This window comes from Impatiens glandulifera, chromosome 3 (assembly GCF_907164915.1).
Source record: "Impatiens glandulifera chromosome 3, dImpGla2.1, whole genome shotgun sequence".
NCBI classification, from domain to species: domain Eukaryota; kingdom Viridiplantae; phylum Streptophyta; class Magnoliopsida; order Ericales; family Balsaminaceae; genus Impatiens; species Impatiens glandulifera.
Genome location: NC_061864.1, coordinates 47,019,472 through 47,033,101, shown reverse-complemented (window position 1 = coordinate 47,033,101; position 13,630 = coordinate 47,019,472). Strand labels below are relative to the sequence as shown.

At 28.1% G+C, this 13,630-nt stretch overlaps 2 protein-coding genes across 2 annotated transcripts; one reads left to right on the top strand and one right to left on the bottom strand.

Annotated features, from left to right (window-relative positions):
• The first annotated feature begins 1,880 nt into the window (after nt 1–1,880).
• On the top strand, nt 1,881–11,846 carry LOC124930287 (agamous-like MADS-box protein AGL11). The gene is made up of 8 exons (XM_047470644.1): nt 1,881–2,071; nt 4,027–4,108; nt 4,624–4,685; nt 4,776–4,875; nt 11,188–11,229; nt 11,341–11,382; nt 11,514–11,761; nt 11,843–11,846. The coding sequence occupies exons 1-8, from the start codon at nt 1,890–1,892 to the stop codon at nt 11,844–11,846; spliced, it is 762 nt and encodes a 253-aa protein (XP_047326600.1). The 5' UTR covers nt 1,881–1,889.
• Nucleotides 11,847–12,255: 409 nt separating this feature from the next.
• LOC124930286 (immune-associated nucleotide-binding protein 9-like) lies at nt 12,256–13,630 on the bottom strand. The gene is made up of 5 exons (XM_047470643.1): nt 13,384–13,630; nt 13,020–13,309; nt 12,763–12,927; nt 12,525–12,665; nt 12,256–12,447 (listed from the first exon to the last, which is right to left on the bottom strand). The coding sequence occupies exons 1-5, from the start codon at nt 13,628–13,630 to the stop codon at nt 12,256–12,258; spliced, it is 1,035 nt and encodes a 344-aa protein (XP_047326599.1).

Here is a 13,630-nt window from a genome sequence, read left to right as displayed (position 1 = left end):
ACCTCATATATATATATATATATATATATTTAAACTAATGATGTTAAATATTAAAATGATGATGTATTTCCTATTTATTTAATAGTTTGGGGAGCAGAATCATATTATATATATATATATATATATAATTAAGAAATAATATGAGAATTACAAATTTTAGGGTAAAAATATTAATTACCCATTCTTTTAGTTTTAAATGAAATTTATTCTATGAAAAATGCACACAATTAAACAATGTGATAAAATTCATTGACAATTGATATCCCTAATGACAAGCTAATAAAATTGTCTATAACTATTCTTTCTCAATTGTAAAAATCCTAACAAAAGGTCTATTTTTATTAGGGAGTAAGCTATTAGAGTTTGTCTATCTTTAACATCATTTTATGACCCAAAAAAATCCTCTAAGATGAAACTAATTACACACCAATTCTCATTACAATGTTCACCTAACCATATGAACTAAGATATTGTTTAAAAAATGGGCCTCCTATGCAACAATGGTTGTTTTGTGAAGAGCATCTCATGCCTTTGAACATATGCAATTGGTAGAATATTTGTAACTTAAGGTTGATAAGATATTAAAGATCATTGTGAAGATATTCAAATGTTGTCCTTTTTTGCTTCCATTACATGCAAAGAACTTAAACCCTAGTTAACTAAAAGCTCTTTCTTTTACATTCATTGAATATGAAAGTAAAATACATATTAATTATTTTCCCATAGATTAGGTTAGATTAAATTTATAATTTTTTTAAACTTATCTCTCTCTATATATGCCCAACCAATACTATATCATATCATAATCATTATCCATAATTCCTTTCCCACTAATTAATAATTATTAACTGGTTCTTTCTTACGCGTTTAATTAAAGAAAGAGAAAGAGAAAGAGAGAGAGATGCGATTAAGCTTGAAGAGTTTGCTGAAAAAGGATAGAGTTCTCAGTGGAAATATATTCAAGTCTCGAAATATTGTAGGGTTTTGTATACCAAATAAGGAAAAACACTCTTTTTAGGTCTTTTTCTTCATCAGCACTCTAGGAAAGAGAGAAAGAGTAGGTAGTGGTTAAAAGAAGAAATCTATGGACCTATATATTATAATAATATATTTATATAAGAGAAATAGAAACTCAGACATGATGGTTATATATAAAGTGAATATTTTTTTGAAAACCATCATCCGTATGTATAATATATATATATCTATATATACATGTGGAGTGAGATATATAGCAAAATAGTGTGATTTGGGTTTTCTTTGGAAGTCGAGTTTTCTTTTGGGAAGGTCTCAAAGTCACCGGAAAAATAGAAATAAATTAATTTCCAATCTCAGCCAGCCAGTCCTCTCCCATTCCTCCTTTGAATTCATTCAGGTACTTTTAATTTCTTTCTATATGTTTCTTTCTGTATTAATTTCTGTGTTAATTTATATGATTATCTCTCTTTTCTCTTCCTTCCTCCAAAATCAATTTCTTCCCCCTTTCTTTCTTTCACGAAGAACTACTATATATCTAGCTCTAACTAGCTAGCAGATCATCTCTTCTTTCTTTGAACAAGAATGAAAGAAAGATCTGACTAGCTAGAACATGGCCGAAACTCTTCCTATATTTTCTCTTACGTTCGATCTGTTCAGGTAAACTTTCTGCTTCATTTGGTGTGTTTGTGTTTGCTAGATGCAGCTTTTCTTGAGGGTTAATTTGTGGGTATCTGATTTAAAATTTGAAAACATACTTAATAATTAATCAAGATCTTAAACTAATGAAAAAAGATATTAGGGTTTTGTTTTTGAAATGGGAAAAAGTTATTATTTGAGTTTAATTAGGTTTTACATGAAAGAATGTGATTTGATTGATTGATTAATGTGATGATTAGGTTAGAAAAATCGATATGGGTCGTGGAAAGATAGAGATAAAGAGGATTGAAAACAACACAAACAGACAAGTAACGTTCTGCAAACGTAGGAATGGACTACTAAAGAAGGCTTATGAATTGTCTGTTTTGTGTGAAGCTGAGGTTGCACTTATTGTCTTCTCTAGTCGTGGCCGTCTCTACGAGTATGCCAATAACAAGTAAATTCATTCTTCTTCTTTTTCTTTATCAAGTCATTATAAATTATTCATCATAATCTGATCTTGCAATGATATATTGATCTGTATTTGACTATACTTGTGTACTGGGACTGGGAGAGATGATACTTTTATTATGTTATGTCAGGGGAGAGTGAGAGATATTCATAATTAATTTATAAGTCAAAAGACAGACATACAGACAGAGAGATTGTGAAGCATAAAAATGGAGAAAATCTTGGAGAAAGTTTATAGTTGTATAAAATTGGTTGGACACAAAGTTAGCTATTCAAGACTTTACTTTTTCTCTTTCCTCTTCCATGTTAATGGCCATGGATAGTTTGGCTTCTGAGTGCTGTTATGTGTGTCTCTTTATATATATGTATGTTTATGCTCTAGCTCTGTCTGTGTGTTCTTGGCAATGGCAGTAGCTTGAACTGATGAGAAGAGAAGCCACTTTACATGATTATATATATTTTGACTTTGTTTCCTTTTTCATGCTAATTAATTTTATTTCTCTACATCATTTTGGAGTTTAATTATTATCTATAAATAATTAAAGAATTCCTTGTGATTAGAAATTTAAGTAAAGAGACAAGACTTGCAACTTAATTGTAGTGTCTACAAATTAATGTTTTCAAATTCATGAGTTAGAATCTATCAACTTTTGTAACATTTATAAAAAAATTCAAATAAATAGCATAAATTAATTACATCATCACAAATATCAAGATCATGTCCCCTTTTGACTCCAAACTCTATGAAGTTATATATATGATTTTTCTCTTATTTTACATTAATGTCTTTAAAGTCGTTTTCATCATCAAGATCAATGATCGAGTTATAATTTCCCTTATTTTTAATGCTCTTGACACTGTCTTTAAAGTTCTTATCATCAAGATCAAAGAGTTATGATTTTCCTCTTATTTTTAATGATCTTGACAATGTCTTCAAAGTGGTTCTCATCATCAAGATTGCAACCAAAATGAGCCAATCTCCTTCTCCAAATCTCACTCCAAATCTCAGCTTTTTTTTTGTCAAAATTGAATAAAAGTATTCATCGTCAACAATTTGTTCTCTAGTAGCAAAAATGTGCCTCTTTGGGTACTATATATGAAACAAGTGATAGAGTTTGATAAATTTTCATACATAAACCCCTTGTTGATTATCGTCTAGATTCAACTTTGAAAGTAATTTTGTCATTCAAATGATCTTGGACAAATCGATGGGACAACGACAACAAATATGAATTGCTAGCTCTCTAGGGTTATTTTTGAATGGACCCCAACTAAGCGACATTCTTGGATAATCATTTTGGTGCCGAGATAGCCACAACTATAACTGCTGACAAATATTAAGTTGTGAATACACAAACCGCATTATGATATTATGAATGAAAGTCACAAGAATGACAATCTTCCCACCAAAATAAGTAAGGACAAGACAACAATTAGTACTCAAACAAAACAATCCATGAATCATTACAAGACAAAAAAGAACATGATATGCATGTTAGAGCAAGTATATAATAAAAAATATTGTGTTTGCAAATTCAGGAATTAAAACTCCTTAAACATAGTTATGGTCATTTTGTTTGATTTGAAATCTCCACTTTATAGATTAATGCTATTTTTTTTTGTGTGTTTTTATACTCTCGTGTATGTTGTTTGTTCACTTTTGATGTCCTACACTTATTTTGTTTCGATTAACTTGTGACAATTCATGTTAAAACTAAATTGTATCTAATTTTTTTAGATAAATGATGTCTTTTACACATTTATTTAATGAAAGGAAATTTTCTTATTTAGTGGAGTTTGTTTACTATTGTTATCATGTACTTGTTTTGTTTCCTTGTATATGTTCCTGAAAGATTGTGAATATTTAATTTTTATTTATAAATTAAGTCATTAAATTTTAGAAAAAAAAAATGAATTAATGAATATATTGTTTGCATACAGCATAAGATCGACTATAGAGAGGTACAAGAAGTCTTGCTCAGAAACAACTAATCCAATCCCCACTCCTGAGATCAATGCCCAAGTAAGCATTCATATATTAATTATTTAAATTAATATTGTATTTAATTAAGATTAGGAATGATAGTAAGTTGGATCATAACTTCTTAGTTGTTTCTTTTAAACTTGTTCATAACTTATTTTTTATAATCACAAATTAAACAAAATAAATATAACAAACCAAAAAAACAAAATTATATTTTAACACTTAAATCTTAAAAAAAAAAAACAGTTGAGGTCAAGTTAATAATTAGAACTCTATTTCTTTCTAGAGAATGGTTATTTGTTTCATTTCTTAATGTGATTAATTAATGATAGATCATGTTAATTGTTATTACAATTTTTTTTAATATGCATGATTAATTCATTGGTTGTTTTGTTTTAGTGTTTCATAGTAGACCATAGCCTTGAAACAACTATTAATTAATGAAATTTGTTTTATACTTAAAAAAAATAAATGTTAGATAATCATGTTTTAATTTATATAATTGAATTGATTCATGTTATTAATTATGCATATATTTGATGATACAAATGTAGTTCTATCAACAAGAGTCAAAGAAGCTTCGCCAACAAATTCAAGGGCTTCAGAACACCAACAGGTTTTTTATTTTAATTAATTAATTAATGCTTATTTTTAACAATAAATAAAGATAATAGAAAAATATTAAACTTACATATGGATGAGACAGGAATCTAGGTGGAGAAGGATTGGGATGCTTGAACTTAAAGGATTTGAAACAGCTTGAAAATAGGCTTGAGAAAGGCATCTCAAGAATCAGATCCAAAAAGGTATTTTTATTTTTTACCAACTTATTTTATTTGGGTTTGGAAAAATATAACTTATTTTATTTAAAAAAAACATTTTATTACTCAAATTAAACTTATTGTTTGTATTAAAAAGAAACACACAATTTCATCCTTTTTTAAGAAGAATAATCAAATATATTATTATCCCTTTTAGAATGAATCATTTTAAAATAAAATAACAAATAAGGAAAAATAATTATTAGTAATTTTATTTTTCCTCAATTCCATCTTTTCAGGATGATATAATTATGAAATTACTACATTTAGATCTACTAATATTATAATATTATAGATACAATATTTGCTTTTAATAAATATTTATACAATTTGTTTCTTACAAATTATAATAATTATAGAAATCATGATTACATGAATATGAATGCTCACGTCTCTAAACATCACATGTATAATAACATTATGGGTTTAGGTTTTTATTTTTTTAAAAGGAAAGGGTTTAGATCTTTATAACTATAGAAATTTACTTCTAAAGTTAGATATTTAGATGAGACTTAGGTCTCCAAACTACTTTTAATCATAAAATCAATTTTATAGTTTTCATTATTTATATATTTGTTTTATTACCCATCATTTTTTTTAAATGCACATAACTTGTTAAAAGCAACAATCAATGTAAAATTCATGTCAATTGTAAAAACTTACCAATTAATATGAAATTACAAAATGAGTTTAACATTATTAATAAAACAAAATAAGAAAGTGAGAAATGTCATAGCAAGTGCCCATATGACTGTCTATAAGTAACTTTCCTTTTAGAATCCTCCTCCCATAATCAACCACAACTTAGCTTAACTGAAAGTTGTTATTTTTTTTTCCTAATGAATGTGGCAGTTAATTATGTCTCTCTAAGGATTTTTTTTATTCTTATTTATTTTAGGTTTGAATAGTATAGCCTTTCAATTAAGAGTGTTTTTTTGTAGTGAGAATGAAACATGGGACCTTTAACATTTTTTTTCATTACTAATTAGGCCAAAAAGATCTCGACTTTCGTGGTCAAAGTTGGAGCTAAAATTTATGTATAACAAACTACGCACACACCAAATAATAACAAAGAGCGAGAGAAAAAAAACAAGCAAAATATCACAACGGAAACCTCATAACCATCTAAAAATGCCAAAACAAGCGTGGCTTAAAGACGAATTAAAATAAGCATTGAATATTCAAAATCTTGAAGGGTTGACAATGAACCAAATAAGAGAGACATATTTTACCATTGTTGAAGATGCATATTACATTCCAACCAAATGTTTCAAATGGTAAAGTAAAGATGTTGGTGTAGAATTTCCTTTGTGAAGCCGAAGCACCACAAAAGATAACCACCACAAAAGTCTCAAGCACCAAGGAATCCAAACACAAGAAATATTCTACTCCAATTTTTACTCATCAAAGTTTAACTAGCTTTATTAGCATTAACTAATTTGGTTTCGTGAAGGCAAAAAATAATAGTTCTAATTAATGAAATGACACTTCTAATTGTGTCATTTTTCGTAGAATCATTTAAGCCTTTAACATTTTTATCAATATTTGCATATTGACTCAAGTAAATATGGATCAGACCTCGGATTTAAGTGAATAAGCTTTACCTTTGTTAGAGTGATATCTATTTCACAACGTGACTTTTGTTTTTCAGATAATAGAATTAGCTTAACCTTTTGAGTTTCCTTGATTTCTTGCTTCTTTAACATATATATAGATTATTTTTCAAATATGTTTGGTTCGGATTTGTTGAAGCCTATTAACGATGTTATTGACAATATCTAGTTTCTTCTCCATCAACATTTGTGCGATCCAACCCCTTCTAGTTTCTTCTTTTACCATCGTGATACACTATCTTGTTTAGGGTTTAGGGTTTTGATGAATCAATGGAATTGGGAGGGACTACAAACTCAACCAATGATTCACAAAATAAAGAGATAGCATCCACAATTTTTTCTTCCCTTAGTAGACATCTAGTCAAAAAAGTATGATTCCTCCTTAAGTCTAATTTTTTCGAATCGATCCAAACAAGATCCCGAGTCAATGTCAGAATATGGTGACATTTTAAGATCATTATTCCATAAACAAAACACTTCCAAAGATAGAGTTCTCTTCAAATATGTAACTACGTACCTGTATAGCATCATTAAAATGAGAGTTACAAATGTTTATTAATAAACTGACTCAATTGATGAAGGCAATATGCAATGTTAAGTCTTGTAAAATACAAATAAAATAACACGCTAACCAATCTTCTATATTGGTTTGTATTATACAGAGTTCATTATTGTTAGGATTACTAACAAGTATTGTCCATTTGTTGTGGGAATTAATAGATAATTTGGAAGTTATCAATCCCAAACTAGACACAAGATCAAATATGTATTTTATTTATTTACATATATAGGAGTTGCATTATGTATGATATCTAATTTTAAAAAATCTTTAACATGGCCAAAATTCTTATAATGTATTAATTTAAAGTCAACAATGACTTTAATATTTTAAATATAGTTTCAATTTAACAAAATATCATCTACATAACGAATAAATAATGATAATTTTTTATTGCAATAAATCAACATTTAAAAGATAACCCCTAAATTAAAAATATATATTTAAGACTTTTTTTTTAATGTTAGTGTTTTAAAGATTATTTGAATTCATATAAACTCTTATTGAACTTACACACTTAATTTACACTTTAAACCCTTATATATTGATAAAAAATAATGTAAAATTATATAAAATTTGATGCAAATACCATTTATTTGTAATTATTATTTAAAGTAATAATTTATTACTAACATTCTTTTTGTTACTAGAGTAAAACTTTGATGAAAATTAATAATATCACCAATTTGATTGTATTATTTAATTGTTAAGCGAGTTTTACATTTGTTTATACTAATAATTTGCATGAAACATTGTTTTAAAAACCTATCAACACCTACCTAATGACATTTTTACCTTTTGGTAATTGAATTGAATCATTGTGTTGTTTTTAGTTAATGCATTGATTTTCAAATTCATTGCCTTAACCTAGTCCGAATTTAATACACTTTGTTTATAAAATAAATGGATCATGAGATTGATCAAAGTTTTCTAGAAAATCTGTATAATCTAAATCATTGTACACATATTAGTTGGAAAAAGTTTTATTTTTATTTTTCTCAATAGATTCAATTTGATCTACAAAATCTTTCATCTGAGATAGTGTAGGTTAAATTCTAGAATTTCTTCTTAAAACATTTTTGGTATTGTTTCGTTATAACAATCACTTTCAATGCAGGTATTAATAGACAAGTTCATGTATAATATTTATAAGTTTTACTTTATAATAATATGTACTTTATTTCCTCATAAATTAAAATATTTTCCTATAAAAGATAACATCTCTATAACTGATATAACTCTAATTCTTATTTATTATATCTCTTTTGATTCATTTATTGGGATATCTAATAAAACACATTGATTTGATTGATTTGTTTACTGTAATTTCAATTTTTGAGGATTATGTTTACACCATAACATAAATATCCAAAAAATTTTAAAAATTTATAATCTGGATTTGTTTTATTAAAGATGAAAAATGATGTTTTTCAATCAAGTATTTTTCATGCTCATTTGATTAATCAAGTATATGTTGTTTAAGTAAAAATATAGCTACAACTTAGAATGTATATGTTAATTTTGTTATAGTGGGTACAAGTTAGTCTAGAAACAATACCTATATTCTTAAACATATTAGAACATCTATCATTAATGAATTGACCAGTTCCATTAATTTGAGTCCAACTTCTATAGATTCTTGAGATTTTAATCGTTTTAATTATGATTTTATATTGATTTTTAACATATAATTAAGTGTTGGTGAAGTTTTTCAAAAACAATTTTTTTATTTAAAAATCATGTATATTCAAGTACATGTAGAAAAATTATCATCAGTTAACATGTATGAAGTATCAAAGACAGATTTTTCTTCTTATCCATAATTCTACATGAATTAACTCAAACAATTTATTTGTCTGTCTTAATACTGTTATATTCGAAAAATAATTGACATAAACAACTTTAATTACCCTCATCTAAGGGATGCCCTGATTATTTATGGAGAATTTGAGAATTAACAAATGAATTATTAATAAATTTGATAAAAAAAACTATTAGAAACATTGTTTTAAGAAGTAAAAGAAAAAACATCATAAACATTATTAACATTTCTATCTTCTAGGACAAAATATAAATTCTCCATCCTTGTTCAAACTTTAACAATTGATGAAATATGATCTTACAAAATACGCAATGAATCTATAAAATTACAATCTTATTTCATTAGGAATCCTAAACATCTAATTTCAATTATGAATTTACAAGATTCATTTGCTAAGTGCATAGATTTAGGAGTTTATAATTTTATAACCTTTTTCATAAAATTCTTATCGCAATAAATGACAATAAACTCTTAAATTTATCACCCATTTATTTTTACCTCAAACCAAATTGTTACTACTCAAATTAAGCTAAAAAATGTGTATATAAATAAAAGGTTGGTTGAGAGTATTTGTGCCACTTGAACTTGAAGATTATTCATCAATGTGTTATTTTGACTTCTCTTATGGTCTTTATGATCTAAGGCACTATGGAGAACATTTGGAGATTTCTCCTTTTATTAACTTTAATTTGTCTTTTTTTTTTTTAATTTCACATGTCTAGATAACCTACCAACTTAAAACAAGTCTCCTTAAGATGGTCAATAACTCCACAATGGATGCACAATAAACTCTTGGTCATAAATTTATTTAAGTTACTCTTTTTTTACCATTTCATTCCCTAACATACATCAAACTATCTTGATAATATTTCTCAAATAGTTCTTTTTTCCACATTATGTAAAATCGTGAATGCCTTATAAATATTAGGCCACGATTTTTGCATCAGAATTTGATCATTAATATACTCATATTATTCATTAAGTTCCATTAGAAATTGTAGCATTTTACTTTTCTCGTCATCTTGAAGCATATCGAAATCTAGAAAACATTCATCAAAACTTTTCCTAGTTACTTTACATTTACATCTCAAAGGTTTTAATCTAAATATTTAAATCCCGAAGAAGTCTAACCTTAGAGTTGTATTTCTCAATGTTGTTCCTGGTGAGAACGACCCCAATGTAAGGGTAAGGTCAGTTGAGCGGCCACTTAGGACCATCCCTCTCATGAGCACCCAAAATAAGAAAACATAACAGAAAATGTATTAACAAAATTTAAATCTTCGATCACAATAAGGGTTAACATATCTTTTAACAAACTATTAGATTTATTCAATATATGATGTTGAATGACAATGTCTTTTGTAACTACTTGCTGCATAATATTTCCTTTAGTAATTAGTATCTTCTTGAACCATTGTTCCCTTCATATCTTAACTTCACTTCGACACATGGGTCACAATTGAGTTTTTTTAGATTGGAATCTTCTTTGTAGCCTTACATGAATTGTGTCATCATCAACTCGAATCATTGAGTCAATAATTTTTCACTGTTTTTCATCTTTCGGATCTGTCAGCCTCGTGAACGTATCATCGATAAATTCGATCTTCATCTTCGTTGAGAGCGCTAGTTGACACTTAGACACCAACTATAATATGTTTATCTAGTAAAACCTCTAGTTATAGTAAGACATAGATCATAGTTATAGATAGACATCTGATCATTATCCTAACAAATATATTCTTAGCAAAACACTCATAAATTGGAGGACAATAATATTTGGCTTATTTGTTAACTAAACAACATTGAACAATGAAGATCTTATATACTTTCAATATACGTGATAGACAAATTTGTAACGTCTATATTTATCATTCAATTTCCTCACAAAGAAAAATGAACCTTAATTTACCGATCTTAATTATTTTATATTTTATTGATGAATTTTTCATTCTCTATGTGTCCAAATTTCTAGTAAGTTTTGATTTAGACTTATCCAACAATAAAAATGAGGATGACATTATTTATCAAGATCAGGAAATAATTGACACTATTGTATTGTGAGATATGCAAAGAATAAAAAGTCATTAGAAAATATAAAGAATTTGTGTTAACTTTTTAAATTAAATATATATAATAAATTCATTGACAAATCATGTATGTGGATTGAGCTTAAGTCTCATTATATTTAGATTAATGATTATTTTCTCTTTTATATATCTTGTTTTTTTTCCATCTCAGTAAATGACTGTTTGCACTTATATTAGTTACTAATTTACACTAACATGATTACTATATTTGGGCAGCATGAGCTAATACTAGCAGAAACTGAATGCTTGCAGAAAAGGGTAATATATTATTACTTATACCCTTTTGTTTATTATCCATTAATTTCTCTGTTGATGAATTATTTTCTTGTGGTAAAATATGGAATGGAAATCATCCAATTCAAATTCCAGGAGATAGAGCTGGAACATGAAAATGCATGCCTTAGAGCCAAGGTTTTGCCTGCATTCATATATGAATTTTATTAGAAGAAATTACATGAGCTAGTGCTAGCTGAATGACATATTGATTTAAAGAAAGTGAGGATTCACCAATTCTTCACAAACTTCTGTCTGATTTAATACAGATTGCCGAAAGTGAGAGGATTCAGCAGCAGCTAGGCATGTTGCAGGGACAAGAATACATGATGAACAATGCTGCGATGCATTTGCACGCATATTTCTCTCGCAATGTTCTTCTCATGAACAACAATATCATTAATAATAACTTAAACAATGATCAAGAGGAGGCTGCTGGTCAAGATGATGAAGGTGGTGCTTCCCTACCATATCGACCCCTCCTAATCCCCGACAACAAGTCTCTTCTTCATCTTGGGTGTGTAAAAATGTAAATTCTAAATATTAATCTCAATTGCAAATTTAAAATTAGTAATGAAATCATGTGTTTTATTTGCAGATAGATGAAAATGGAGAGTAAGATTTGCTGGTGATGCATGCATGGCATATCAATCTGAGTATTATTATTATTATTTAGTAATAAAAAAGAATGGGGTTTAAATACATATGTAATTAACCCCTTCATACATATTATTATCTTATTGATGATTGGAAGAAAACATGTAATAGCTAGAAGAAAGGGAGTTCTCTAATTTATTGTTTTAAATATGACCATGCTGGATTGGCCATATATATAAGCTAATTAAATCTATTAACTTCATTTATTTATTTCAAATTTTAAAAGTAGCTAATAGATAGAGTAAAAATAGATAAAGAGTTACCCAAAATACTTTCAAAGATTCTTAAACCATGGAAGTTTCATAACATTAATAATAAGAAATTAAACATAGTCCAGACATGATTATGATCCCATCACATGATAGTGCATCTTGGTTTTCCAAGTTCATTCTTTGCATGGTTCAGTTCATTCTTTAGTCCATCCATTTCATTGATGAATTTGTTCTTCGATTCTTTTGCATCCTCCTCAGCTTTCAACCGTTCAAACATTTCTTTTGCCAATTCTTGTTGAAGCATCAAAGTTGTCTCATTCAACTTGACTTGAATCTAATCATACAGAAAAATAAAATAATGATTATATAGCATTTCCAAATTAAGTATAAAATTCTAAGAGTTAACTTTACCATCTCAGTTATGGCCTTAAACTGCTCTTCATATGTTTTACGGCTCTCCTCCATGAGCTGAGTTAACTCAGATTTGGATTCTTCTTCCAAATCCAACAACTTGATTCGCTCCATCTCATCACGGTATTCCTTGGCCGTTCTCTGCATCCATGCATGCATTAGAAATAGAGCTAGATTTCTTTGGTTTCTTTCATTTATTTTGTTCTTCTAAATAATCAGTTTATACAAATATATGAACCTTTATTTCCTGGAATATTTCATCTGTATAAGGCTGACCCCCATTTGAATTCAGGACTTCTTCCACCATTGCAAAAAGATTCTTTTTCTGCAGAGTTTGCTTGTCTTGATCCTTTGTCTTGTTATCAAATAAAACTTTTCGATTCTTACAGAGACGAAGAATTTCCTGCAAAGATATACATAATACATAATCTGGGAGATTACGAGAAACCAAAAAAACAAAAACCCATAAAAACTAAGAACACAAATAAATAGTACCTGAAGAGATTCAGGGCACTCACGACCGAGATAATTTTCAAAATTCACATCATTATCTTCTTCATCTTCATCCAAGTCATCTCCACCGGTAAATACAACAATCAAGTAGTCAAGGATCTTTTCTCCGAAAAACTCCTTGAGACTAAGAATAGCAGATTCTTCTTCCTTGGAGAACCGTGTTCTTAAAGAAAAAACCATCAGGATAGCATGAACACCAGTAGGAGCCATTCGGAAGCATTTGACAATTTCACTTCCAATATATTCATGGTCAAGGGAACAATCAAATAGTCCTGAATGTGAAAATGAATGAGATCGATGGATCAATTTTAAGGTTAATGAATGAATGGATGTTGAAATTACGTACCAGGTGTATCAATAACAGTAATAATTTGACCATCTGGAAACTGGGTTTGTTGTAGTTCAGCAGTTTTTGTAATACCGGATGAGCTAGACCTTGAGATGAAAGCTTTTCTCCCCAATATGGAGTTGGCAGTGGCACTCTTGCCGTTTCCAATTCTTCCAACCAAGACAAACGTTCGATGATCATCAGCAGCTCCATTTGATGGTAAATCAAATTCGGAATCGTAATCATCAAAGATATTTCCTCCCAT